This window comes from Boeremia exigua (assembly GCF_020726555.1).
Source record: "Boeremia exigua strain MPI-SDFR-AT-0100 chromosome Unknown C7974scaffold_3, whole genome shotgun sequence".
Lineage (NCBI taxonomy): Eukaryota > Fungi > Ascomycota > Dothideomycetes > Pleosporales > Didymellaceae > Boeremia > Boeremia exigua.
Window position 1 is genome coordinate 2,360,576 of NW_025763520.1, and position 26,279 is coordinate 2,386,854.

General features: G+C 58.8%; 12 protein-coding genes and 1 non-coding gene across 13 annotated transcripts; 8 read left to right on the forward strand and 5 right to left on the reverse strand.

Annotated features, from left to right (window-relative positions):
• The first annotated feature begins 754 nt into the window (after nt 1-754).
• On the forward strand, nt 755-2,042 carry C7974DRAFT_134900 (uncharacterized protein). Its single transcript, XM_046135457.1, has 2 exons — nt 755-1,050; nt 1,097-2,042. The coding sequence occupies exons 1-2, from the start codon at nt 872-874 to the stop codon at nt 2,007-2,009; spliced, it is 1,092 nt and encodes a 363-aa protein (XP_046000611.1). The 5' UTR covers nt 755-871; the 3' UTR covers nt 2,010-2,042.
• Nucleotides 2,043-2,253: 211 nt separating this feature from the next.
• On the reverse strand, nt 2,254-2,865 carry C7974DRAFT_373808 (ribosomal protein L14 domain-containing protein; the record flags this gene model as incomplete). Its single annotated transcript, XM_046140122.1, has 4 exons — nt 2,254-2,286; nt 2,334-2,658; nt 2,751-2,804; nt 2,849-2,865. 4 exons carry the CDS (start codon nt 2,863-2,865, stop codon nt 2,254-2,256), a joined length of 429 nt encoding a protein of 142 aa, XP_046000612.1.
• A 217-nt stretch (nt 2,866-3,082) lies between these two features.
• C7974DRAFT_388828 (arylamine N-acetyltransferase 2) lies at nt 3,083-4,522 on the forward strand. Its single transcript, XM_046141308.1, has one exon. It carries the CDS (start codon nt 3,368-3,370, stop codon nt 4,328-4,330), a length of 963 nt encoding a protein of 320 aa, XP_046000613.1. The 5' UTR covers nt 3,083-3,367; the 3' UTR covers nt 4,331-4,522.
• A 1,733-nt stretch (nt 4,523-6,255) lies between these two features.
• Nucleotides 6,256-7,575, reverse strand: C7974DRAFT_305495 (cystathionine gamma-synthase-like protein; the record flags this gene model as incomplete). The annotated part of the gene is made up of 1 exon (XM_046138031.1): nt 6,256-7,575. The coding sequence occupies one exon, from the start codon at nt 7,573-7,575 to the stop codon at nt 6,256-6,258; it is 1,320 nt and encodes a 439-aa protein (XP_046000614.1).
• Nucleotides 7,576-7,826: 251 nt separating this feature from the next.
• Nucleotides 7,827-9,489, reverse strand: C7974DRAFT_134906 (cyclophilin 1 long isoform). Its single transcript, XM_046135458.1, has 5 exons — nt 9,333-9,489; nt 8,896-9,120; nt 8,638-8,807; nt 8,487-8,593; nt 7,827-8,327 (listed from the first exon to the last, which is right to left on the reverse strand). The coding sequence occupies exons 2-5, from the start codon at nt 9,095-9,097 to the stop codon at nt 8,132-8,134; spliced, it is 675 nt and encodes a 224-aa protein (XP_046000615.1). The 5' UTR covers nt 9,098-9,120; nt 9,333-9,489; the 3' UTR covers nt 7,827-8,131.
• Nucleotides 9,490-9,502: 13 nt separating this feature from the next.
• On the forward strand, nt 9,503-11,590 carry C7974DRAFT_388832 (uncharacterized protein). Its single transcript, XM_046141309.1, has 5 exons — nt 9,503-9,868; nt 9,918-9,980; nt 10,024-10,072; nt 10,117-10,198; nt 10,248-11,590. The coding sequence occupies exons 1-5, from the start codon at nt 9,787-9,789 to the stop codon at nt 11,478-11,480; spliced, it is 1,509 nt and encodes a 502-aa protein (XP_046000616.1). The 5' UTR covers nt 9,503-9,786; the 3' UTR covers nt 11,481-11,590.
• A 155-nt stretch (nt 11,591-11,745) lies between these two features.
• On the forward strand, nt 11,746-13,642 carry C7974DRAFT_470085 (uncharacterized protein). The gene has a single exon (XM_046146443.1). The coding sequence runs from the start codon at nt 11,754-11,756 to the stop codon at nt 13,533-13,535; it is 1,782 nt and encodes a 593-aa protein (XP_046000617.1). The 5' UTR covers nt 11,746-11,753; the 3' UTR covers nt 13,536-13,642.
• Nucleotides 13,643-13,769: 127 nt separating this feature from the next.
• C7974DRAFT_t44 lies at nt 13,770-13,841 on the reverse strand. Its single transcript has one exon. It is a non-coding gene; the product is annotated as a tRNA-Thr (tRNA).
• Nucleotides 13,842-14,428: 587 nt separating this feature from the next.
• Nucleotides 14,429-15,328, forward strand: C7974DRAFT_373814 (uncharacterized protein; the record flags this gene model as incomplete). Its single annotated transcript, XM_046140123.1, has 1 exon — nt 14,429-15,328. One exon carries the CDS (start codon nt 14,429-14,431, stop codon nt 15,326-15,328), a length of 900 nt encoding a protein of 299 aa, XP_046000618.1.
• Nucleotides 15,329-16,107: 779 nt separating this feature from the next.
• C7974DRAFT_134941 (uncharacterized protein) lies at nt 16,108-18,666 on the forward strand. Its single transcript, XM_046135459.1, has 7 exons — nt 16,108-16,291; nt 16,347-16,466; nt 16,513-16,729; nt 16,773-17,309; nt 17,362-17,497; nt 17,541-18,008; nt 18,076-18,666. Exons 1-7 carry the CDS (start codon nt 16,230-16,232, stop codon nt 18,312-18,314), a joined length of 1,779 nt encoding a protein of 592 aa, XP_046000619.1. The 5' UTR covers nt 16,108-16,229; the 3' UTR covers nt 18,315-18,666.
• Nucleotides 18,667-19,570: 904 nt separating this feature from the next.
• C7974DRAFT_422132 (proline oxidase-like protein) lies at nt 19,571-21,622 on the forward strand. Its single transcript, XM_046144320.1, has 2 exons — nt 19,571-20,512; nt 20,561-21,622. The coding sequence occupies exons 1-2, from the start codon at nt 19,920-19,922 to the stop codon at nt 21,390-21,392; spliced, it is 1,425 nt and encodes a 474-aa protein (XP_046000620.1). The 5' UTR covers nt 19,571-19,919; the 3' UTR covers nt 21,393-21,622.
• Nucleotides 21,623-21,740: 118 nt separating this feature from the next.
• On the reverse strand, nt 21,741-23,651 carry C7974DRAFT_134998 (uncharacterized protein). The gene is made up of 2 exons (XM_046135460.1): nt 23,368-23,651; nt 21,741-23,316 (listed from the first exon to the last, which is right to left on the reverse strand). Exons 1-2 carry the CDS (start codon nt 23,551-23,553, stop codon nt 21,907-21,909), a joined length of 1,596 nt encoding a protein of 531 aa, XP_046000621.1. The 5' UTR covers nt 23,554-23,651; the 3' UTR covers nt 21,741-21,906.
• A 1,147-nt stretch (nt 23,652-24,798) lies between these two features.
• Nucleotides 24,799-26,191, forward strand: C7974DRAFT_449703 (uncharacterized protein; the record flags this gene model as incomplete). The annotated part of the gene is made up of 5 exons (XM_046145716.1): nt 24,799-25,287; nt 25,335-25,406; nt 25,475-25,553; nt 25,612-25,827; nt 25,878-26,191. The coding sequence occupies exons 1-5, from the start codon at nt 24,856-24,858 to the stop codon at nt 26,189-26,191; spliced, it is 1,113 nt and encodes a 370-aa protein (XP_046000622.1). The 5' UTR covers nt 24,799-24,855.
• Between the last annotated feature and the right edge of the window lie 88 nt (nt 26,192-26,279).

Genomic DNA, 26,279 nt, shown 5'->3' on the forward strand with positions numbered 1-26,279 from the left:
CTACTGGGGCTTAAATTGACGTTGATGCTACGCGGCCCGACCTCGGGAACCTCCCACTCTGCGCCACGTGCAATTGTTTAATTCCTCCAGCTGATACACACAGTTTGTGTTGAGCCTCATACCATCTCGCATATAGCTTCACCGTCAACACTACTAGTGTCTGTTTGTTGATGACAGTGCAAGCTACGGGCAAGGGCTTTCACCCTCTCCTTCGCAGCGCCTAACCTACATTTCGTAGCAACAGCTTGTAATTAACTGTCTTTGTTGAAACGAGAGCGATTGCGAATCCGAATGATTCGGCTTACTCGTGACCTCGCTCATCAACAAATCTCCATAGGGTTCCAGCTATCACGACGACTACCCACACTCCAACCAACACGCATCCGCACCCATCTCCTGCTCAATCGCACCTCCGACCCCAAGAATAACCCCTCAATCAAACCCCAAGCTATCCTACCCCCCCCCCCCCCCCCGAAATCCGCCAAGCCTCGGCTCGAAACACACCCCAAACACCCCCAAACCACACAAGCCTCAGGACCCACGACCCCAAACGCGCACAGCCAACAAGGCAGCTCGCGCCGCAGCCGTCAAGCTCTACACGTGCTAGTCAAGCCTCTGCGATGCGCAGGGCGGTGACTTGGCTACATGCGCGCGTTTGATTAACGCGCGCTCACCCCACCGGGCAGCGGGCGCACAGAGGGCGGGGAGAGGTATGTAAGGTGTGGTTCTGCTGCTTGGGGGGTGGGTAAGAACTGCTGTGCAGGACTTTTCGCGTCTACGTTTTCTCCGCTTTCGATTCTCTTACCGGCCGGCCGAGTTGAAGTTAATTTTTCAGTACTGTAATACCGGAGTCGATAGTACATATTTGGTTATGTATAAGCTCGTTTACCTCTCGTTGCTGGGGCTCGCGGCGGCGGCGCCCTCGCCTCAGCGCAATAGGGGCGGTCAGCAGCAGAAGCAGACGGCGCAGCAGCAGGCGGCGAAGGTGCCGATGGGCATCACGCAGGCTCAGGACGGGAGCATGATCTTGGACGATATGGTGATGGTGAAGTAAGTGCATTGAGAGACTACGGGGGAGCGAGGCTAACAACAGTAGCGGCCTACCTATCCGATTCAAGATTGCGGCGCCAGCGGACCAGTTCTTGCCTGCGTCGGGGGTGCCAGGCGCAGCGGCGACAAGTGGGAACGGAACTATGGGGGCGAACGTTCTGCTGCATGGTGACGGCGGCCAGTCGTTCTTCGACATGCCCAACCAGAACGTACAGGCCAACACCATGGGTGTCGCGCTGTTGGCCCCAGACCCAAACCTCTTCTGGGGCGGCGGCAGCGGCCTGCAGCGCACCGACGGCGTGGCCCACGCGCAGGCGGTCAACGACTTCATCCAGAATGAGATGCCGCAGCGCGTGGCCGTCAACATGTCCGCTATGGTGTTCAGCGGCGTCAGCGGCGGCAGTCTGCTCATGTCCGGCTTCTTCGTGCCCGCGCAGATTCAGAACTACGCGCCCAGCGCAGTAGAGCTGAACTGCGGCGGCATGCCACCTCAAGTGGCGGTAGTAGACCCCGCAGCCGTGGCGAGCACGAGGATTCACTTCCAGTCCACGCAGTCGGAGCTACAACTGCTACAAGGCAGCATCCCGCAGTCTGTCACCGCGTACGAGCAGATTGCGGCTAGTCAGGGCTTGAGCGCGGCTCAGGTCAATCAGCTGCAGACCGTGGACAACACGCCACAGGGTGGACATTGCGCGTTCGACGGGCAGGACTTCGTGTCCGGGGTGCAGACCATGCTGACAAGCTACTCGAATGTCGTGCAGGGTGGCAATGGCATTGTGACTGGCATTGGCGCGCCGAGCAACGGGCAGGTTACCACTGGTGTTGTCGGAAACGAGAACCTGCAGTTTTCGGGCGGTCGCAAGCGCGACGAGGAGTCGATGGTGGTCGCTAGGTGGGCGCAGGATGTTGTGGAGGAGGACGATGTGGCGCTGTTGGCGTGCGATCGTACTTCGTGCTAGATGTCGATATAGTAGTGCCTATAAATCAAATAAGCATGTCTCGGCAATAATTCCATCTGCAGTCCTTCACAGTCGTTTCACGGGCGCGGTGTGGTGTTCATCGTGTTCTTCATTTGACTGGTATTGAGCAGGACGTCCATTGCTGGCTGTTGCATGGATGTCTACCTCCAATCCTTCCACCCGTAAATGCATTTTCGCCGTTCCCGTAGACCCGTAAATGTTGGAGAAGCAGAAAAAAGACTCTTTACATGACGACACCGGAGTTCGACGCGATACGCTAGAACAGGTTAGCCGAATTCTTCGTCCACGGAGAGCGCAACGTACGGGCCACAGCTCAGCAGCCTCCTTGGCGACGGGGCCAGTGATGGCAGAGCCCTTCATCTCGCCCTTGGGGTTGACGATGACACCGGCGTTGTCCTCGAAGTAGAGGAAGACACCGTCACCTCGCCTCCAGGGCTTGCTCTGGCGGACAATGACCGCGGGCATGACCTTCTTCCTGAGCTCAGGCTTTCCCTTCTTGACGGTGGCCATGACCATGTCACCGCAGCCACCTGCGGGCAGGCGGTTGAGACGCGCACCAATACCCTTGACGGAGATGATGTACAGGTTGCGGGCACCGGAGTTGTCGCAGCAGTTCATGACCGCGCCGCTGTTTCCCATTAGCCTGCGTTCCACACATTGCACTACGATCGGCTTCGTTCTTCGGAGGAGCTCGAGAGCCATCGCGCGGGCTGGACGTACACAGGAAGACCGAGGGTCATCCTCAGCTTGTTTCCGGAGGAACCACGACTGCGCCTGTTAGCTATGTTCGTGCGTAGGTGATGCGCTTAGTGACATACCCGCGCTTGGATGCCATTTTGACTGTGTGTGGTGGTTAGTTGGAGGGCGGGAATTCAGTGCAGCGTCGCTGTTGTCAAAGTTCGTCCAAGAGGGCAGCCAAAATTCAAGGTGCACTTCGCTTGCGAATGACGCGTTGCCGAAAGCGGACTCTAGCGCCTTCCAGCCCCACTTTGGGAAGGCGCTCAGAACGTCAACACCACACTTCTAAGGTTGCGAATAGAGCTCAACATGATTGTTATTCTGGTATTGAGACTGTTCACACGATGATGGCTGTGTGAGCCGGGTCATACGGCGACCCTCTGGTTACGGCGTCTACTCGATGCAACACACCAATCCAACACCGCGGCCGATAACGTGCTTGAAAATGTTGCACTTGACTCACCCTTCGATTCGTCATTCAGATGTTGATATATGACCTACTAATTCGCTCTCTTACCATCAATTGAATAGTACCTTCCCTCCAGATCAATTGAACAGTACTCTGCCTCCACATCAATTGAAAACCCCACCTCCTCATCATGGCTGCCCCATCTGCCTTCAGCCAAACTCACATCGATGCCTTTTATGACTACATTGGCTTCCCAGCCAGCCTGCGCCAGCACCGCCCACTGGAAGACCCGGCAAAGGACATCCACTTCCTGACCCAACTGCATGTGCACATGATCGCAGCCGTCCCCTACGACAATCTATGGCTGCACTACGACCCCACACACCGCGTCGACATCACCCCCCTCGGCAACTTCGACAAGGTCGTCACCCAAGCCCGCGGCCGCGGCAGCTACTGCATGGGCAACCACGTCCTGCTGAACCACGTCCTGCGCTTCCTCAAGTACCCCGTGTACCTGGGCCCCGCGCGCACACGGCCGCGCATCGACTCGGTCCCCACCGGCGCGTTCCCGGGCTGGATCCACCTGGTGAACATCCTCACGCTGTCCGACGGGCAGGTGTGGACCATGGACGTCGGGTTCGGCGGCGACGGGCCCACGAGGCCGATGCCGCTCGTGCACAACCAGCCGCAGGTCAACCTGGGCGCCCAGGAGGTCCGGCTGCTGCACGACTGGATCCCGACGCAGCTGCACCGCACCGAGGCGAGCAAGCTGTGGATCTACGAGTACCGCAATGGGCCGGAGAAGCCGTGGAATGCGTTCTATGCGTTCTCGGAGACGGAGGCGATGGAGGCTGATTTTCATGTTATCAATCATTTCACGGGGACGAGTCCCGATAGCCATCAGACTGTGACGCAGCTGCTGGTGAGGTTCTTGAGGAGGGAGAAGGAGGATGGTTCGGGTGATCAGGAGATCTACGGGAAGCGCATGCTGGTTAATGCGGTGGTGAAGGAGAATCTCGGCGGTAAGACGAGGATCGTGGAGGAGTGCAAGACTGAGGCAGACCGGGTGCGGGTGCTGAAGGATTTCTTTGGCATTACGCTCACGCAGGAAGAGAAAGAGGCTATCAAAGGGACCGCGACGGAGCTGAAGTGAGATGTGCATTTAGAAGTGTTTCAGTGGTTTGATAGAGTTCTGCATCTGATTGCGGTAGACCGAAGAACGACAAATAGATATGCTGTTCGCAATCTGATGCTTACTCAATTCTTGCTCCACCTGTACTTGTGGAGAGTTCTGTTGAAGAAGTGTCAATTTAGATAGACTAATGGCAATGAGACGCAAGCACATCGTAAGAGAATGTCACCTTTCAGCATACATCACTCGCCTCAATTCTGCTAGTGTTGAAACTGACTCATTTACTGGCCAGCTATACCTTTTTGCTCAAGTGGACGTTTACTCTGTTGGAAGTCTACTGAATATACTTATCCGGTGCACTTCGAGCCTCGAGCTCACAAGACAAGTCAATTCGTCCCTTCAGGAACCTCAAGAGAGGCCACGGCTTGAATCTCACGCAAGATGCTTTGTGGAAGTCTCTCCCAAATTACCTAGCATAAGAGTGTCACTTCCGAAGAGATGCTATCAGTATGTTTGCCCGAAGACGTGAAACCTTCGGAACACGTTCTAGGGTTAGCAATGAGAGGTATATGCGACCATTTCTAAAGCCACTTGGTACAGAGATCGGTTTCTTTGTGCAGTAGCTAATTCTTCTTCCGTCAGCTCAAAACACTTACACAGAAATTCACAAATTGCGTTCACCTAATCTGGTATCGCATTCTTTTGGGTCCGTCATCGACAACACGAAGAGCAATCGCCATGGTATTATAGTATTATCATAGTGCTCGATTGGAGAAATATCGTTTCCCCAAAAGACAGTCTCTTCATACCGCACTGCCTAACTCCAGAACCATGCTACGCCGAAGTGTCACGAAACCCAAGAGTAAATTCCAGTGCGCCGTTCCATCCTCACGCTATATTAAAAACCCCAACGTCACCATCGCAAGGCCCAACCCCATCCCGCCCTTCCTCGCGCCCATTTTCTTAAACACCTCCATCGGCACCACACCCGCCATCCACCGATGAAAGCCCCCCCCCCCGCCCCCGTCCTCTTTTCGACTCTCACATCCGCTGTTCCGCTCATCTCCATGGCCAATCTGCGTCTTCACCTCCCCCGCTCTTGCCCCCTCTCCGCGACCCCACGCTCCTCCATCTCCCGCTCATCCCGCACCCCCTCACCGTCACCGTCACCGTCCGCCCACCACACATCCCCATTTCCACACCCATCCCCAACCCTATCTCCGTTCCAATCCGCACCACCGCCGCAGACGACAGGCGCCCCCACCGGCCGCGCAAAACACATCCCCCACCCCAGCGCCGCCGCGTGCTCGTCCAGCACGCGCTTGCGCCGCGCCGAGGGGTGCAGGAGTTCGTGGATGCGGCGGCGGAGGGTGAGTCCTTTCTGGACTGGCTCGCGGTTGGGGGGAGGTTGAGCTGCGGTTGCGGTCGACGGCGCTGGGTGCGTATGCGAGGCGGATGCGGGTGCGGGTGCGGACCGGGACTCGGTGTTGTGCGGGTCGAGTGCTGGGGACGAGGGAGCAGCGGAGACGGTGGTGGTTTGTCTGGCTGCTGTGGTTTTTGAGGCCGCGAGGGCGCGTTGACGGCGGTCTTCGTCGACTTTCCAGGACATGTCGATGAAGGAAGCCATTGTGCTGGGGTGTTGTCAGTGAGAGTGAGCGGGTAGGGGTGGGGGATACAAACTTTCGCGGTGGAGGATGTGAGCGGATATACGGCGAGTTGGCGACGATGAAGGAGTAGAGAAAGTTGAACAGGTGGTTGGTGAGCTGGCTGGGAGATGTGCGATTGAGTTGGTGGAGGTAAGAGTTTTGTGTCTGTGAGGAAGTGAAGTGAGGTGAAGAGCGGGGAGAATGCAGGCTGCTCGATCGAGTGCCGCAGCAAACGGCGCTTCAGTTCAACATCTCGATCATCGACGTGCGTGTGTGATTCTCTATGCCAACTACGGCAAATCATACACTCCCCGCTGCCGCGCCTTCGACCTTCGCGCCCTCCTGCCCAACCTGTGCAGTCCCCTTCACCGCAGCCACGCCCCCGTCCCCCTCCGCCAGCGCCTTGAACGCCTTCAACAGATCCTCCTTCAAGTCCTCCCAGTGCTCCACCCCGATGCTGACGCGCAGCAACCGCTCGTCCACGCGCGTATCCGACATCCGGCGCCACTCAATCAGACTCTCCACACCACCCAGACTCGTCGCGTGGTGGAACAACCTCAGGTGGCTCGGCAGCGCGCGCGCCTGCGCCGGCTCGTGCGTGCAGAAACTAAACACGGGCCCGAAGCCGTTGGGCATCTGCTGCTTGAGCCACGTAAAGTCGTCCTTCTGCAGCGACGCGTGCGAGACGCTCTTCACCACCTTCTGGATGAGCGCGGCATCCTCGTTGCGCCCGTGCAGCGCGTCGTCGAGCCACGCAACCAGTCGGTCCGCGTTCGAGCTCTGGCGCTGCACGCGCAGCTCCAGTGTCCGCAGGCTGCGCACGCCCAGCCAGCCCTCGAGGCTGCCTAGCACGGCGCCGATGAAGATGCGGTCGGCGCGGAGACCCTGTGCGCGGTTGAGGCCGTCGGGGGAGTTGGCGGTGGCCAGGATGCCGCACAACATGTCGCTGTGGCCGCCGATGTACTTGGTGCCGGAGTGCATGACGAAGTCGGCGCCCCACTGGAACGGGTCCTGCAGGCCGGGGGGCGCGAAGGTGGCATCGACGCTGAGCAGGGCGCCGCGGGCGTGGGCACGTTCGGCGTACTTCTGGATGCTGAAGGCCTCGCCGCTGGGGTTGAGGGGGGTTTCGAGGTGCACCAGGTCGCCTTTGCCGATGCCGCTGGCGTCCCAGGCTTGCTCGTCTGCGTGCAGGTCGACCGTCTTCACGCCGTGCATGCGCTGGTGCAGGTCCAGCACGCCGTGGCAGCCGTGGTAGCCGCCGCTGATGGCGATGACCTTGGGCACGACGTGCACGAGTAGTCCATGGAACGCGCTCAGGCCGCTGCTGTAGCTCACGACATGGTTGGCCAGCGATTCGAATTCCTCCTCTTTTGCGCGCGGGTAGATCAGCGGTGTGAGGATGGTCTCCAGCCGGTTGATGTTTGCGGATGCGAGGCGCGAGTAGATCAAGGGCGTGCTGAGATCGATGACCTCGCCATCCACTTCCGGGACGGGGTGGAGCTTTGCCGGGTCGCGCGGGTAGCGGAAGGTAGTGCTCGTGTGGATGGGTGGGGCGACGTCGGTGAGGATGTTCGTGCGGTCGTCGGCGTGGATGCCGTAGGTTGCTGGGTGGAGGGCCATTGTGAGCAATCAGGTGAGTCAGGAATACTCCGTCACGGATGAAGTAGCGATCTTGTGATGGATGAAGAGGGTCAAACTGGAACTGCTGTGATTTCTCCAAACCAGAAGACAACTAATTGCTGAAGTGCAGCAGCAATGCAAGAGTCAGTGAGTCAATTGATGTGAGTCAATGTCGCGATGCCGCAATTAATGTGTCAATCGCGCCCTACGAGGTAGGTACAGCCTCTGAGGCTGGCACATTTTGTGGAGACGCGGCGCATGGAAGCCTTGCCTGTTGAAGTTTGGGCGTGTGTCATTCGGGCGTTGTCGGTGGTGACGTCGGCAGCTAACTGCGGGGTGGTGGGGGTTGTTGGGCTGCCCCTCCATGGCGCGATAAATTTTGGGGCAGCTCCCGCACCGCCAAACGTCAAGGGAGCATGGCTGTGGCAGATGCAATTGAGTCGCGGCATTGAGACGGCTTCGTAGACATTGTTGGAAAGAATCGCCGAATAGACATGGCTGGATGCATGCGCTGGAACAAAACGCCTTTCATTGCCGTCATCTATACATTACTCGTCTACAACTCGCCAGCACCGACAATGGTGGGCGGGCCCTCCTTGTACTTGATGGCTCCGCTGCCGCTGCCGCAGGCCTCGATCGCCTTGACGACCCTGTACGACTCGACGTCGCCGTCGGGAACACCGCCGAAGACGACGTGCTTGCCGTCGAGCCACGATGTGACGACGGTGGTGATGAAGAACTGGGAGCCGTTGCTGGGGCGGTCAGCGGTGTTGTGCGGGGTATTGAGAGGGTGAGGTGTGAGGTGGCGAACATTGGGGTAAGGTTGGGTTGTGTTCAAGGTTGGTAGAGGCTTGGGTTGAAGGGTGACCAAGGGGTGGGGGTGAAGAACGGATGGAGAGATGGAAGCTTACGTGTTGGGCCCGGCGTTGGCCATGGACAGGAGGAAGGGCTTGTTGTGGGTCAGCTTGAAGTTCTCGTCGCTGAACTTCTCGCCGTAGATGGACTTTCCGCCAGTGCCCTGTGGTTGTCAGCGTGTGTCGTCGCGTGCAGGGCGCTGCATACGTTGCCGCGGGTGAAGTCGCCGCCCTGCAGCATGAACTGCGGGATCACGCGGTGGAACTTGGAGTTCTGGTAGCCGAAGCCCTTCTCGCCGGTGCAGAGGGCGCGGAAGTTCTCGGCCGTCTTGGGGACGACATCGTCGAACAGCTCGAAGGTGATGCGGCCGGATTGCTCTGCAGCTGTGTCAGCAATGGCTGCTTCCAATGCGCGGCCCCAGGAGCTCCCCGCAGGAGCTCGGCGCAGCATGGCGGGGCAGCTCACCCTTGACATCGCCGGTCTTGGTGACGTTGCCGCTCTGGTCGACAGTGACCTCGGGGCCGGTCCAGTTGACGTCGAAGTAGGTCTTGATTGTCATGTTGGCGGCAGAGGGCGAGAAGAAGCGCTTGGTGATGGGGGCTTGCAGGCGAAGGGAGTTAACGGTGGAGCGGCGGAAGGCCGAGAGGACCGTGGAAGAAGTCGACATGGTGGGGCGCGGGGTGCGGTGCGCTGTAAGCAGTTAGCATGCATCCTTAGGCGCGGTGAAGCTCTGCGCGCTGCTGCGCCCGCTGGCACTGGCGACGCTGGACGCCGCGGCTGGCTGGGCGGGGCCGGCAGCGCCGAATTGAGGCCACCAGAGGCCACCAGCTTTTTGAGGCTGGCTGCGCAGTGCAGCCCTTGCCGGGGGCAAGCTGGGCGCAACGACGGGCGGCTACACTTACAGGATGCAGGGCCGACGGCTACAAGGCAATTGACGCAGGAGCGATAGCTATGATACAACGGACCAAAGAGAGATGGCTATTGTACAGCGGGCGATGGTGGCGAGGGTGAGTCCAGGGATCAGAATGCGCCGATGCACAGAGCTCTAAAGCAAAGCTCTCCAGCTTTTGCCCTAGCGCGCCTCGTCCTCGGCGTGTGCTCATCGTGGGCGTCAGTGTCACGTGACACGCCGATCGCACCGCACACCTCCGAGCCTCCCTGACCAGCGAGCGCCCTTGAGAGTCTCGTCCGCCATTGACATCTGTCTGCACTCGCTGCACGTCTCCGTGTTTCTCAGCAGTTGCCGCAGCCTCGCCCGTCGAAACAGACGCCCGACGCACGCAGCCGAGTCGCGCCCAACTGCCACCCGACCTCCCCTTCGACACCACCTCGAGCGCCCACGCAACCACGCCCGCCATGGATTTCAACAGCCTCAAGGACCAAGTGAGCAATCTCACGCTCTACGACCTGAAGGCCGGATTCCGCAAAGCACAAAATGGTGCGAACAGCCAGACACGACAGCCAGGCCACTGCTAACGTGGCCGCAGCGGTTATGAACTTCACCGAGATGGAGGCCAAGGTCCGCGAAGCCACCAACAACGAGCCATGGGGTATGTGATACGAAGTCACCACGGACGCAGCTCACCATGACAGGCGCTTCCTCCACCATCATGCAGGAGATTGCCAACGCGACATTCAACTAGTATGCCTCGCACCACCCATGCATGTCGGCGCTGACAGCAGCAGTCAACTGTTGAACGAGATCATGCCCATGATCTACAAGCGCTTCACGGAGAAGGCGTCGGAGGAGTGGAGGCAGATCTACAAGGTTCGTGCGGGAGTGTTGTCGCTGGCCAAGCTGACAGTATGGTGGTTAGGCCCTCCAATTGCTGGAGTTCCTCGTCAAGAACGGCTCCGAGCGGGTCATCGACGACGCCCGCTCCCACGTCTCGCTCCTCAAGATGCTCCGGCAGTTCCACTTCATCGACATGAACGGAAAGGACCAGGGCATCAATGTCCGCAACAGGGCCAAGGAGCTGGCGGAGCTGCTGGGCGACGTCGACCGCATACGATCCGAGCGCAAGAAGGCGCGCGCAAACCGCAACAAGTTTGGCGGCGTCGAGGGCGGCATGGGCGGCGGCGGCTTCTCCGGCAGCAGCGGCGGCGGTGGCAGATACGGCGGCTTTGGGAGCGAGTCGGCCGAGTATGGCGGTCACACTGGCGGTGTGTATGGAGATGGCGGCGGCTTTGGGGGGCAGGACCCCAGCTTCACCGAGTCACAGCAACGGCGCGACCGCTTCGCCGAATACGACGAGTACGACGAGGCGGATAGTGTTGCGAGCCCGCCCCGACGGAAGGAGCCTACATCGACATCGACAAGACGAGAATCCAAGAAGGCCGAGCCGCCGAAGCCCAAGGCGCCCGAGCCCGTCGCCGATCTGCTTGCCTGGGACGACGAGCCTGCGCCTGTCGCGAGCTCGTCAGGCAAGGCGCCCGCAGCCCCGGCAAACAACGACGACTTCGACGACGATTTCGACGACTTCCAGTCAGCGGCGCCTGTGCCTGCTGCGAAGCCAGCCGGGTTCGGCATCGCCCCTCCCGCGTCGACATCCACCATCAGCGCCTCTACGCAGTTTGCCGCACCGCAGCCCCAGTCTGCAGTGCAGAACAACAACCTGAACGACCTCTTCGCCACAGTGTCGCCCGCGCCGTCGGCAAACCGCATGATGTCGCCTCCCGCGCAGCCGTCGATGGGCGCGAGCTTCTCACAGCCCCCGAAGCCGACGGGCTACCAGGCCGCCGGGCCCAACTACTTCACGTCTGTCCCGCAGCCCGCGGCGAACGTGTCTACGCCCGGCTCCGTGAAGTCGCCGGGAGGCATTGGCGCGCCCAAGAAGGCCGGCGGCGATGCGTTTGCGTCGCTGCTCGGCGGCGTCACGAAGAAGACGACAACGCCGTCGCAGAAGGTCACCATGGGCGATCTGGCCAAGCAGAAGACGAGCCAGGGTCTCTGGGGCGCGCCGGCGTCCAGCTCCAGCACGCCCGCCGCGCAGTCGCCGCAGACGGGTGCGAAGCCCCCGGGCGGTGCTCTGGGAGACCTGCTCGGATAGCGGCAGCGAGGTCGCTGCGTGCAGGAGACGATATGATGCTATGACAGCTGCTGCTGAAAATACACGGCCTTGTGCATTGATAGCTTAATTTGAGAGTATATTTGAGTGCATATATGGACTGTCAACTGTGTACATGAACTGTGCATGTAAATTGTGTATATGAACTGTGTAAACTGTATTGGTGTGATACCATTGGCGCGGCCCGCGACCTCCGCAGCACCCCCGAGCCACTTTGCCGCACAGCGCCCGCGCCCAACCCCCGACAATGCCTCAATGCAGCTCTCGCGCCTCCTGTTCGGCCTCAGCTGGCTGCTGCTGCCCGTAGCCCTCGCCGGCACCGCGTGGCTGTACCTGTACCCGCTGTTCCACGGCTGCGCGTTCCCCGCGCCCTCGGCCACCTCGCTCCCGCTGCTCGCCGCCCGCGCCCCCTTCCGCCTGCTCGCCCTCGGCGACCCGCAGCTCGAGGGCGACTCGTCGCTGCCCGACCCCTCCGCGCCCGTGTTCCCCTCGCTGCAGCACGTCGCTCAGGACCTGCGCAATGCCCGCTACGACCCGCCCGACGTCCGCGACATCCTGCTTGCGGCTGCGCATGGCGCGCTGGGCGACGCCGCCGCCTGGCTCGAGGGGTGTCGCAAGGCCGTCGATCTGTGGGGCAACGACTGGTACCTCGCGCACATCGTGCGCAGTCTGCGCTGGTGGACGGAGCCCACGCACGTCGCGGTGCTGGGGGACCTGCTGGGCAGCCAGTGGGTGTCGGACGGCGAGTTTGAGCGGCGCGCGGGCCGCTACTGGGGGACGGTGATGCGCGGGCTGCAGCGCGTGCCGGACGCGGTCATGGGCGTGCAGCCCGCGAGCGACCACTACGACGACCCGGGGTACGAGCACAAGCCGACGTGGGGCGGGTCGACGGAGGTGCTGGGCGCAGACCCGGCGTGGGCTCAGCGCGTGATCAATATCGCGGGAAACCACGACATCGGGTACGCGGGCGACATCGACGCGGCGCGGGTGTCGCGCTTCGAGCGCGCGTTCGGCGCCGTGAACTGGGACCTGTGGCTCACGCTGAACACCACGGACAACTCGACCGCGCCCCCGCCGGCCCTCCGCCTCATCGTCCTCAACACCATGAACCTCGACACGCCCGCCCTCACCCCCGCGCTCCAGGACGACACGTACGCCTTCCTCAACCACCTGATCGCCTCCTCGCAGCCCACGACCTCGCGCTCCCACGCCTCCATCCTGCTAACCCACATCCCGCTGCACAAGCGCGCGGGCCTGTGCGCCGACGCGCCGTTCTTTGATTTCTTCGAGTCTGGGCTCGGCGGCGGCGTGCGCGAGCAGAACATGCTGTCTGAGCACGGCAGCCGCATCGTGCTGGAGAGCGTGTTCGGGCTGAGCGCGAGCGTGGACGCGGAGGGGCGCGGGCTGGGGCGCGCCGGCGTGGTTCTCAACGGGCATGACCACGAGGGGTGTGATGTGCTGCACTGGACGGCGCAGCCGGGGGCGGTGTGTGAGCCCTTGCACGATAATGTGCCGCTGGACGGCACAGGTACAGATGCGCTGCCGGCGTCCGTCGCCAACGGCACCGCCTCAACCGACACTACACAAGAAGAAAGAGAAGACGGCTGGCGCGCCCGCCTCTTCGCCTCTCCCCCCTCGCCCGCAGAAACCGCCTGCCCCACCCCGCAGCTCCGCGAAATCACACTGCGCAGCATGATGGGCGAATTCGGCGGCCACGCGGGCTTCCTGTCCGCATGGTGGGCGCCCGACAAGGGCGAGGCGGGCGAGTGGGTGCTCGAGTTTGCGAGCTGCGGCGCGGGCGTGCAGCACTGGTGGTGGGGTGTGCATGCGGTGGATCTCGTGGTCGTGGTGGGGGTGTTGCTGGGGTGGGTGGCGAGGGGGTGGGAGGTGTTGCGCGGCGGGAAGACTGCGATCAAGAGTGGCAAGGAGGAGGGCAAGGTGGTCGGGGAGGATGCGGCTGTGAGGGAGAAGAGCAGGGTGGTGCATTTGCAGGTCAAGCCGGGGGCGAAGCGTATGGCAGAGACGCAGCGCGCGTAGACTGTTGTTATTGCACTTGTACTATACGATACACAGCGACTGGAGTTTAGATTGGAACGCATGGGGACATGATAGACACACGAATACGCAGAGAACATACACACGAATGCTTCTTCCAATCTATATGACAACTCTTTGCAAGCTCGAAAAATCAATGTCGTGGTCTCCGCGATAGGAGCAAAAAGAAGTCCACGGGAAGAGCAGTAGAAAGATGTGTGTGGACGGCAAAAAGTATGCCACCTACCCGAATCGAACGAGCGATCTTCGCATTACAAGTGCGACGCCTTACCACTTGGCCAAGGAGGCTTTGTTTTCTTGAAGTCTGCGCTTTTACACATATATATAGTTGATTTTGTGCCAGCGGGCGGGTGAGAAAGCGTATGTGGTTGCTCCAGATGAGAACGGACATGCTCTTGGCATGAGACTGCTAGCACCACAGACTTGTTCCGTTGATGAATGGAGGGGCAGGCCGGTAGAGCGGGGACTGTGGGGTCAGTCGTGCGGCCAGACGACCACCAAAGAACCACGAGCAGTCCACCGCTACACCACCTACTCAATACTATACCACGTCAAAGAATATTCACATCCAGTCCTCCTCCTACCCTCCCAACACTCATTCCCTGGAAATACCAGCACACTCCCGTCCCTGAAACGCAAACCGCCCCACCTGCACCCCCAGCCCAACCCAAACCCTCGATATGTCACCGCCAAGCCCGCAACCCTCGCAGCTGCATCCATAAAACAAGCTCTCGCCGTCTGCCCCCGCAAGCTGGGAAATGAACACACCTTCGTCCCGGTCCATGCACTACAGGCCCGAGAATCCAACTTGACACTGATACGACACCAACACGACTTGCCACAAGACTTGCCACAAGACTCGACAACAACCAGCCATGCCGTCCTCCACAGCGTCTACAACCACCTCGCCCTCCTCCCCACCCTCTTCCTCGCCATCCACATCCCAGCCCTCGACCCGCAGGAAACGCGTCTCCGCAGAACACACCCTAACCCGCGTCCGCGAGAACCAGCGCCGCCACCGCGCGCGCCAGAAAGCCACGCTCTCGTCGCTCGAAGCAGCGCTCGCGGCCGCCCGCGCTGAGACAGAGACCGCGCGTGCCGAGACTGAGGTTGCGCGTGCTGAGACAGTGGCTGCGCGTGTCCACACCCAGGCTCTGGAGGACCGGCTCGTGGCTGTTGAGGCGGCGCTCGTGGATGCAAGGGCCAGGATCGAGGAGGGGCGGGTGCTGGTTGAGGCGCTAAGGGCTGAGAGGGATGTCGCGGAGGCTTTTGCTTGTTGGGATTTGAGTCGGCATTTTGGGGGGGAGGGGGTGGGGATGGGGTTTGTAGGGGGCGAGGTGCTAGAAGCAAGCGAAGTGCTGGCGGCAGATGTGGGTGTTGTAGCTGCGGACGTGCCGCTGGTCGAGGGCCCGCCGCCGTGCTGCGCCGACACGGCGTCCACGTCCATGTCCACGTCCACTGCGATGGCGCTCTCCGCTGCCGCCGATGGCATCCCGGATATCTCACACGACGCGGCGCCGTCGCCCTCCTCCGCCGCTCCCTCCGCGGAATGCACCACCTGCGCCACGCGCCCGCCGCCTAGTCCCTCGGAGAGCACGACGCTGTGCGCGCAGGCGTTTGTGCTGATTGCGCAGCGCAATGTGCGGAATCTGGATCCGGCGCTGATACGGCTGTGGCTGAGCCGGGGATACAGGCGCGCGGTGCGGGAGGGCGAGGGGTGTCGGGTGGAGGACAAGACGCTGGAGGGGTTGCTGGAGTATATTAGTGGGGTTTAGGGGGATGAAAGAATGGCGGGTTGGAGGTGGAAGAGGGTGCTGTGGAGCTGTGAAACTCGAGGCATTGGTTTTCTGGCTGGCTGGTACTATCTTGCGATGTATATTTCTACAACCTGTTGTTCAAGATACCGGAATGGCGTTGTCTGCTATACCAGCGCTTCATGGTACGAGAAAGTGCTTTTATGTGACAGACACAACAAGCATCACCGTGCAATGCAACATCCTACTCCACTCTACTCCAATGCAACAACACCAAGCACGCCCTATCGGTCTTACACAACACTGTAACCCCCTTTTCTCAATGAGTATCCCCAGACCTACTGTAAGCCCCCAAGTCGCGGAGCTGTCGGCGTCCGGCACAACCTCCGGACCCGCCCTGGGGACCCCGCGTTGCCCCACTCCACCACGACCACCACTAGCGCCCAGGATCCGCACAGGGACTCAATCACTCAAACATTGAATCTCGATGCACATTCCCGCCTACCAGAAGCCGTGGACGTGTAGTGTACAAGTCGTGATGGACCCCAAGAGCGCACCAGCGCTGCAGTGCTCAAAGTCTCCCAATGCTGCCCCAACACGCCCAGATACCAGTGTACCTGGGTAGTATGCCAGGTAGTATGCACATCAGTACCGCAACCTGGGTACTAGCACCTGACAGCGTGTCCGCAAGGCGCCCTGACGCCACACACCTGCTCGACGGAGACCACCACGCCTCGCGCGATCGCTGGCGGAGAGGGGTCGCCTAACTCCAGCCGGGCACTAGGAAGGCGCGCGGAAACAGTGCGGGCGCGTTCCGGGCATAAGCGGTGGGCGCATAAAGAGGGCGTGGGGTGCTGTGGTCGTTGCTTGTTGTGATTGCCGTGTTCGGTATTTACATCTGGGTATTCAGTAATTTGCTAGTATGTCGCTTGAACGTGTTGACTCGGTGGATCCGGGCGAGGTGTATGATTATATCATTTGCGGGTATGTTGCATATTGGTGTAGCTTTGAGATGAGGGCACGATGCTAATGTACACAGTGGAGGCACGTCGGGCTGCGTGATTGCCGGGCGGCTGGCGGAGGACATCGATGCGAAGATCCTGGTCCTCGAGGCCGGGCCTGATAATGCGGATCTCGAGAACGTGCACATGGCGGGCGGGTACGTGGAGCGGGCTTTTTGTGAGAGTGTATGCTTACGGCGTCAGGTGGAGCAAGAACTTCGACAGCGAGACGGACTGGAATATCGTCACTGAGAAGATGGGCAGTGTCAATGATCGGCAGGTCAATGTCAGCCGTGGCCGCTTCCTAGGTGGCTCTAGTGGTGTCAATGGGACATTGTGTATTCGCGGAATGAAGCAGGACTATGACGATTGGGGCATGGAAGAGTGGACAGGCGAGAAGATGTACGGATACATGGCGAAGGTGAGAATTAGCGTGCATGTCAAGTGCAGTACTGACCTTCCAGGCTGAGACAATGCACGAGAAAGACTGGCACAAGGCAGATATGTCAGTCCACGGAACCTCTGGCCCTCTACATATCGAGCCACACGATCTCGCGCCAATCTCGGAGCGTGTCAAAGAGAGCATGATTGACATGGGTCTTCCCTACCACCCTGACATGTTCTCAACCGGCGAGACACCCCATGGATGTGGTGACGTGCCTCGCACCGTACACCAAGGTATCCGCAGTACGGCGGCAGACTTCGTCACTAAAAGCTACAAGAGAGCCAATATCACCATCAAGACTGAAGTAGTCGTTGACAAGATCATCTTCTCTGACGAAGACGGTGAGCCCGTTGCCAAAGGGGTGGCTACGATCTCAAAGGCCGGGAAGAAGATCGAGTATCAGGCCAGGAAGGAAGTCATCGTCTCAGCCGGCTCATACTGCAGTCCAGCCATTCTGATGCGCTCGGGACTGGGGCCCAAGGGCGAGCTCGCTAAACACGGTATCGAGTGCAGAGTCGACCTGCCCGGCGTAGGTCAGAACCTGCAAGATCATTGCGTGCGTATTACCTTGATACTGACGTGTTTGGATGTGTCTTAACAGCAAACAGCTCGTCTTCATCTTTTACGAGGTCTCGGAACCTAACATCACCAACGACTACCTCGCCTACCACGACAACGCCATCGCGTCAACCTACCAACTCTACAAAGAAAAGAAGACCGGTCTTCTCAGCACGTTCCCTTTTGGTACGTATTCCACCCCCTTCTCGACGTGAGCTAACACCGCCAGGCATATTCGGCTACGCACGTCTAGACGAGCGCCTCCAGGACTCCCCACTCTGGCGCGACGCTGCCCGCTCCGACGGCCGCGACCCCATGGGTCTGCTCCCGAGCCAGCCGAACATGGAGTTCTGGAACACCGAGCTCTACGGCGGGCCCAAGCAATACGAGGACTTCCCCATCGACGGCAAGCACACCTTCGCCATGTGCAACCTGCTCTTCAACCAGCGCAGCCGCGGCTCCGTAAAGCTTGCGTCTGCAGACCCCGCCGCAAACCCCCTAGTTGACCACAACTACCTCGCCGACCCGCTGGACATGCTCGTCATGACCGAGGCGTGCCGCTTCGCCAACGAGACGGTGATGCGCGGCGCGGGCACCAAGGGCGTGGTCAAGGGGAGTTGGCCCGCGGGACTGACGCACCACGAGAACGCGACGCGCGAGGACTGGGTGCCGCATGTGAAGCAGCACGCGACGACATGTACGTCTCCCCCCTGCCTGCTTCTGCTCTCGCATTTTTCCACAGGCCCCCGACTAATGCACCACAGGCTACCACCCCAGCAGCACCTGCGCAATGGGCCCCGCGTCGTCGCCCACGGCGGTGCTGGACTCGCGCCTGCGTGTCCGCGGCGTTCGTGGACTGCGTGTTGCGGATGTGTCGTCGATTCCACGCGTCAATAACGGGCATACGCAGATGGTGGCGTATGGGATTGGCGAGGGCGCGGCGGAGATGCTCAAGGAGGATGCGCTGGCGCAGCAGACGCAGTTTCTGAAGTTGAGTTCATAGCGAGCGGGAGAGGTGGAGTTCCTCGCACTCTGTCGTATACATACTGCCCAGAACCCGTGATCCACTATCTTTTGAATTCCATCTCTTTAGAGTGGCGCATGTCGCGCCAGTATCGTGTACTCTACTGTTTTGTGGATGCCTATAATCTATGCGCTGGTTACATACTGCATAGATAGAGTGCCTACAAAAAGCCATTCTTTCAGTCAAGATTGTCCCGTGTGAATGCTTAAAGATCAAGCAGCTAATAACGAGACGACATACTGCACAGGTAAGCAGGAGAGAACTCGGTCGTAGGTACTCAGGCTTTCGTCTCAATTCAGGCCTGCCCTAGCGCAGATATGCAAAAGACCATGTGATGCTCCAGATCCAAATTCAATGACAAACGTTTTGGCCTCGTGACAGCTGGGTTCCACTTAAGAGCCTACGAATTGGCCGCTGCGGGAAGGCCACTCCGAGAAATCGGAAGTCGCTCCCGAGTGGCTCTACCACATCGGAATGTGCATCCGAGCAGCATCCGAGTCGCATCGAAGAATCTTGATGACATGATTGTCAGGGAGTTTTTGGAAGGAATTGCTTTACAACCAATATAGGATACTGGGAGAAGACGCTACTTTACATTCGGCCTGGTCACAGTAAAGAATGCCGAGCGCACCGATGGAATTATAGACATGGCAATCGGCAGCGTTATCGCAATGAAGTACAAATGCAGCCTCCCGCCACTTGCAACAAGACCAGCCCCACACCGACGAGAGCCGCACGGCGTTCGGTCTGCCTCGCTCTGGGCTTGAAAAACTCCTCGCAGCGGAGCCTCACCACAACCGATACCGGCAGATATGGCACAGCACCAGCCTCAGCCGAGACGGAGTGGAGAAATGCTGCTGTCACGCAAGATAAACAATTTGGGGTGTCGTTAGTTTAAGAGCATTAGAACTGGGTACTTGCGGCTCAGAGTGCGCGCGGACGGGCCACCAGGGGGAGTGTGCACTGGACACTTAGTGGTTTGAGGTGCAGTGCGTTTTGGACAGGAATGCCGAGTGTGGGGAAGTTGACAATATGGTCACGATGGTCGCGCTGAAACGTCAAGCGTGCAAGGCCGCAAAGCACAGAGTTTTGTCTCGGGGCTTTGAGCTGTGCTGGGCAGCCGATGACGAGGGCGGGTGACGTTTCCGCTCCCGAATGCTGCACGCGACCACGATGACGGACCGCAAGCTTCGAGAAGATGCAATCATCGAGACCGCAGCGCCTTCCGACGATGCCGCGCTTCGCTTGTCCAGGAACAGCACAGCCATTGGCCAATCACAAAAGCTCCGTTCGCAGGCCGATACGGCCTGTGCGTGGTACTCCGTCTGGAGCAGTATGGGGCAGCTTGGTACCATCCGACGCTGGCCGAGCGCACCGCGCAACATCGTGGGCGTTCCATGGATGACCCTGAGTGCGCCATGGAAGTATATATGCCGTCAAGGACGTTTGACGGTCACAGGACCATCGAACCGCTCTCGATTGAATATTTGAAGACGTCGATTCATAAAGTCGCCGCCAACTCCACCACCACACATAACACCAATATATCAACCTTCCATCGAAATTAATCATACAACATCCAGAATGGGCTCCCGCTTCCAGCAGGCCCAGCGCCTTCAGCGCCTCGCGCTCGCACCCACACCCAGAACTCTGGCCCGATATGTTCACCAAAGCTCCCGCCACAACACTGCTATCCAAAGCACGTCATCCACATCAACTCCGGCCCAGCTGCTGTCCACAAAGACATACCGTCAAGGATCGACACCGAAGTCGGTTCTCGCCCGCCTGCCGACTTCTTCAGTCGCCCGTTCATATTTGATCACTGCCATGTCCTCGTCACCGGCTCTCCTCGGCCTCACATTCACCGTGCTGCGCAAGATGCTCGACTCGAAGAACTACCTTATGGACGTTGAGCGTAACCCCCTCATCAGAGCAGTACTGAAGAGCACATTCTACGCCCAGTTCTGCGCTGGTGACAAGGCTCACGAGGTCAAGCCCAATCTCGCCGCGGCAAGGTCAGTGCTCGGCTACGACGGCGTCATTATTGAGTACGCGCTGGAAGTTCTTGGAGGAAGTGAGCCCACCGCCGCCGAGACAGCCGCCGAGATCGAAGTCTGGCGCAAGGGCATGATGAAGAGCGTCGAAATGGCCAGTGAGGGCGACTTCATCGGTCTTAAGTAAGCCATCTCCCCTTTCTAGCACAACACAATACTGACTCCCCACAGATGGTCCGGTCTCGGTCGCCACGCTCTCCACCTCCTGCAGACCCAGCAACCCGCTACTCCTGAGATGTGGGCCGCCATCACCGAAGCCTGTGACGCCGCCGCCGCAAAGGGCGTATGCCTCCTCCCTGGCGCTGAAGAGGAACTCACCAACATCGGCCTCGAGCAGTGGACAATCGCCCTGCAAGAAAAATACAACACCCACGAATACGGCCGCGCCCTCATCTACACAACCTACCAGTGCTACCTGCGCGCAGTCCCCGCCCGCATCGCCGCCCACCTCGAGCGCGCCGCCACCCACAACTACATCGCCGGCGTCAAACTCGTCCGCGGCGCATACCTCACCTCCGAGCCCGCCGGCGTCTGCTTCGACACCAAGGAAGGCACAGACGCATGCTACGACGCCTGCGCCGCCACCGTCCTGCGCCGCCAATGGTCGCCCTCCATCGCCCCGACCAACCCCTCCGCCGCCTTCCCAGCCGTCAACATCGTCCTCGCAACACACAACCTCGCGTCCCTGCAATCCGCAAAGGCCATCCGCGCAGCCCAGCTGCTCGCCGCGCCCGCACACACGCTGCCGCGCCTCGCGTACGCGCAGCTGCAGGGCATGGCCGACGAGATCAGCCAGAGCCTCGTGCAGGACCCCACCGTGCAGGCAGATGAGAATGCACAGGTGGTGAAGCTGCTGGCGTGGGGCACGATGACGGAGTGCCTCAACTTCCTGATTCGCCGGGCTGCGGAGAACAAGGAGGCGAGTTTCCGCACCGACGACACGAGGCGCGCGATGGGCGCGGAGTTGGGGAGGCGCCTGAGGGGGTTCTTTGGTCTGGCGTGAGAGAGTGAAGGAGAAAAGGTGTTGGGTTGCATAGCATGGCGTTTTGTGGCGTTTTGAGCGAGTCGTTTAGCGGCATCTTGGGGGTTGTTTGACCTCGTGGCTTGGGCATTTAACAGTCTTGAGACTGGATGTTTATCCCGAAATGAATGATAATATGACCATCAAACTGCCTGTATGGATTGTGTTCAACTTGAATTTCATGGCTTTGAGTACGGCTGATGGGTACCCACTCTCCACGTCGAGGGAGCTGTCATCCTGGGCGCAAAATGGTCCGGACGGGTGTCTGTCTTATCAGTAGCAGGATTGCAACACAGTAGCGGTGCACCTTTGCGAGCCTGTTATTATTAGATTTAGATTTGTCGCATCTGCGTCTCTCCCTTCTATATTCGATATGCACATAAGCGACGATAATATGGCAGCTAAGTCACTTCTTCTATATTGTGTGTGGGCAAAGAGACAGCTTCATGATCCATGGACAGAATTCATTGTGATAATTGTACCATTCCCTGCTTCCTTACACCGTCTCCCCGTACGGCGCACCCTCGAGCTTGTAGCCACCAGGCTGCAGCTTCTGGAAAACAGCATGCGGGTCGTACTTCTTCGCAATCGACTTGAGCTTCGCCAGGTTCGCCTCGCCGTAGCTCGGCACGACGTTCTGGTACGGCCCTGCGTAGTTCATGTAGATGTACCTGTTGTACAGGCCCCTTGTCTTCGCCTCAGCCTTCGCAGCAGCCATGAACTCGGACGCGGCCTTGTTGAGCGTGGTGTCCTTGCTCGCGTCGTCCCAGACCATGTACAGAAGGCAGTGGAATAATGGCCCATCCGCAGGGTTCAGGCCAAGCGCGTTTCCGCCCTTCTTGGCTGCTTGAGAAAGCGTGGGGACGGTGAAGGCCTGGAATGTCAGGGAGCCTTGGTCGGGGAGTGAGCCGACGTTCTTCTGGTGCAGGGCTTGCATCCAGGCCATGAAGTCGCGGTCAAGCTTGAATGTGCCGGCCCAGAAAGAGTAGCGGTGGCCGGCGGGCATCTGGTCGTTGAGCATGTCAGCGTCGGATTCCAGCGTCCGGTTGATGGTGCTGGCAACAATGGGCGGAATGGACAGGTATCCCTTGAGAATCTCGGGGGGGTTCGCTTCGTTGACCGGCTCAAGGTACTCGAGCTGGATCTGAGCCGCGGGGGAGCCGGCAGTGACTGCAAAAGACAGAATCTGCACAGCCTTGGGATCCACAGCCGCGCTCTCGGCCATTGTTGCAAAGGCGTCGATCAACTTCGGGTAGTCAGGCTGGAGGTGGATACGAGTGCCACCCCAGATCAAGCCCTGGGGCTTGGTCTCCAGGGTGAACTTGGTGACCACGCCAAAGTTGTTGCCTCCACCGCGCAGAGCCCAGTACAAATCAGGAAACTGAGTTTGGGTGACGGTCAGAATCACGCCTGAGGCTGTGACAATCTCGAACGAGGCAACGTTGTCGCATGCAAGGCCATATATGTTCGACAGATGCGAAACGCCACCTCCAAGGACGAGTCCAAGGCCCACGTCAGAAGCGCGGCCACCAATGACAGTCAGCGACTCTTTCGAGAGCTTAGCGTAGATAGCTCCCCAGCGGTTTCCAGGCCCGATGACAGCAGTCTTCTTGTCTCTAGACAGTGTAATCTCGTTCATGCTTTCTAAGGAGACCGTGATTCCATCCTGAATACTGGATGCTCCAGGGAAGCCGGTGTGTCCACCACCCTTGACTGCGAAAGGGCATTGCGTCAGGCGAGACAGTAGAACGACAGTGGAGACATCGAGGGCTTTTGTCGGCTTGAACACGCAGAAGGGATCCACTGATGCAGTTTGCGTTGACCAGTAGCCGTTTGTGAAGGCATCATAGGCGGCCGATCCACTCGATAGAACTTTGTCTCCAAAAACGAGTCGTAGTGAGTTGCACTGTATGCCAGGTCAGTTCAGATTAGAATACCGGCGAAAGGGGTTTCCTACCGCTACTGCGCATGGGCTGAACAGCGAACGCTTCTCTGTCAAATTGGCCAACTCAGGCAGAGCTTCAACATCGACACCATTCGCAATCAAAGCCTCGGTGACATTGAAGTCCGAAGCTTCGAGGAAATCCTGGGCCAGGGTGCTGGTGGCGCAAGCCAACAACGATATTGTCGCCTGGAGTTTCATCTTGTGACAAGAGTACGTGTGCCGCGAGTGTACTGCTTGCAGCTTGGAGAACGGATGAAGGGCCGAGTGGACGGGAGATTACAGCTTCTTATTCAGAACGACGGCCTGGAGCAGCAGCTACTAGCTTCATTGAATTGGGTATCGAGGGGCCATTGCCGTTGACCTCGCGAAGGATTTGGTGTGCTGTGCCGCTCCAATGCAGGAACGTGCTTACAACGAAAACCACCGTTGGACCTGCATACCAAGCCAAGATCAGATTACTCCGAAGCACCGACAGACCGGTCCATGGCGGTCTCTTTCACTCCTTGTTTGCCACAGATCTGATACGATAAAACGGCCTTACAACAACCGCACAAATGCGTTTCCATCTTTGAGATCCTGGGTGGCGATTCTGAAGGAGAGCCCAACATGCCACGAGTGGGGTTCAGGAACGTCCAGATACTACCTCGGAAATACTGCTCGTCGCGTCCTAGATGCAGATACCCCGAATGGAAATTGTTTGGCGAATCCTAGAGCAAGATCCTTCGCGCCTAGGCTACGCGCTTCTCATGCCTGCTGGAGCGGGACGTCAGGAGCGGGACGAATGACAATCACGCGGAGCCAAACAACATTTAAAGCTCGTGTTGCTCAATGGGCACTATATCAGGCACGCTGCCCTCATTACTCGCGAGCTTCTACAATTCCAGAAGGTAAAGGGTCATTGCGGATGGACGGGACGCGATACGACATCCGACTCGAGCCGCTCTTAGTGCCGCGGAGGCGGCTCGCCTAGCGGGGAGCAGCCAATCGCACCGAGATCCGGCACCGAGCTGTCAGGCCGTACTCGGCCCCAAGCCGTGAACGGGGTGGCCTCGTTTTGGAAGTGTGGCATCTGTTGCTACTCCCGCTCAGGAGTTATCATCATGCTGTAGATGACGCGACGACTACGTACAAGCTACTTTCATCTATACGACCAGAATCACTTGCGGATTGGGGCGTTCAGATGTTGTTAATGGGTACGCGAACATGGTGGCTGAGTGCCTCTCGTATTTTTTCCAGTCATTCGGATATAGTCATTCAGCCGGAGGGATCGAGCCGTGTTTTTGGGAGGATTCAAGCTTTCGTACCCTTCCAACAGTACTAATGTTGACCTGCATGAAAGCCAGGAGGAAGGTACTGAAGCAGGTTGTTCAGGGTCCAAGCTTGGTTGGTAACGCGGGAGACAGGTGTAGGTAGTAATTACTGTGCCACAACCATATAGTCACTCCACTTTGCTGGACTCCCGTCCAGTACCTCTCATGTCAATTCACCAAGCAAATTCTGATGTCTTCCAAAACCAACGGGTTCGCCCAAGGGACCGTCCTCAAGGTCGCGTACTCTATGCTTGCACTGACCAGCTGCGTTGTGCTTGCCCGGGCGGGCGTTGGTTTCCTCAAGCCTAAACGCCTGACAACTTCGGACTGTCTGGTTTACCTTGCGTTCGCCTGTTACGCGACCATGTGCGCGCTCTACATCGCAGTGTCTCCGTATATGCAACGAGTCTACGATGTCGGAAACGGGAAGACACCGCCGTACCCTGAGATGCAGACGGACGTTGTCAAAATGACCAAGATGATATTCGCGGCTCCTTGTATGTTCTGGATGACGCTGTGGAGCATCAAGTTCTCGCTACTGTTTCTGTACCGGAAACTCTTAGTGGGTTTATCCGGGAGGTATACGATCATATGGTGGGTCCTGGTCGGAATCTGCCTCGTGGTAAGTTTTCAGGCGAAGTCCCAAGTTAGTTGCTCACGCCTGTGTAGACGCACGCTGGAAATTACTTCTTTTACTTTCAATCATGCGGTACAATACCAGGATTCTGGAAAGGGGGTTGCGTGAGTTCCCATGTTCCCATCCGTGACTGGAAAACCTGAACAGCAATACTGATATCCCCTTTCACCAGGTCGGCGAATCCCCGAAGCATGCGCAACTAGTCAGTCTCTACTATTCATTCACGGTAGACACGACTACAAACCTCATGAGTACGTCCTGCTACCGCGAATCCTACGCTGGAGTGACGACTAACTCACTGTGTCCCAGTCATGGCTTTACCAATCAGGCTCATTTGGAATCTCCAGATGCCGCGTAGCAAAAAGAACGCGATCATGACCTTGTTCGGGACGGGGTTCATCTGCATAGTATTCGCCTGCCTTCGAGTCGCACAGGTCGCCATCAACGCAGCGAAGCCCGAAGCCGCTGGACAGCCTTTGGATCCCACGTGGCTCGCAATCTGGGGCATGGTCGAGTGCTCGATCGGTAAGTCCACCACAAGCCGCGATTGTGGGTTGATGCTGAAATTATGATAGCGGTGATCATTGGCTGCTGCCCTGCTTTTGCAGTCCTCGTCAACGCGTTTCGCACGAAAGCCTCCTACGATTCGCATGGCTACCGGAAGCATACCGGGAGCGGGAGTGGCAAGGGCAGCAAGGTGCAGTTGAGGACGATCGGGGGTATAAGCACGCGAGAGCGCAATCAGCGGCTGGGCTTGGAGACTACAGACTTGCACTGGGCTGGCGTGCACAGCAGTCAGGAACAGCTAAAGTCGACTCACGACGGTATAATGGTCTCGACGACTGTGACGCAGAAGCAGGGTCAGTCGATTGATGCTGCGCGTCAGTGAGTGCGTGATAAAGTGCTCGAAATTTCCAAGGGCAGGTCCATACTGAAGACAAAAATTATATGCATTCTTTGTACTTTGTACGCGCTAT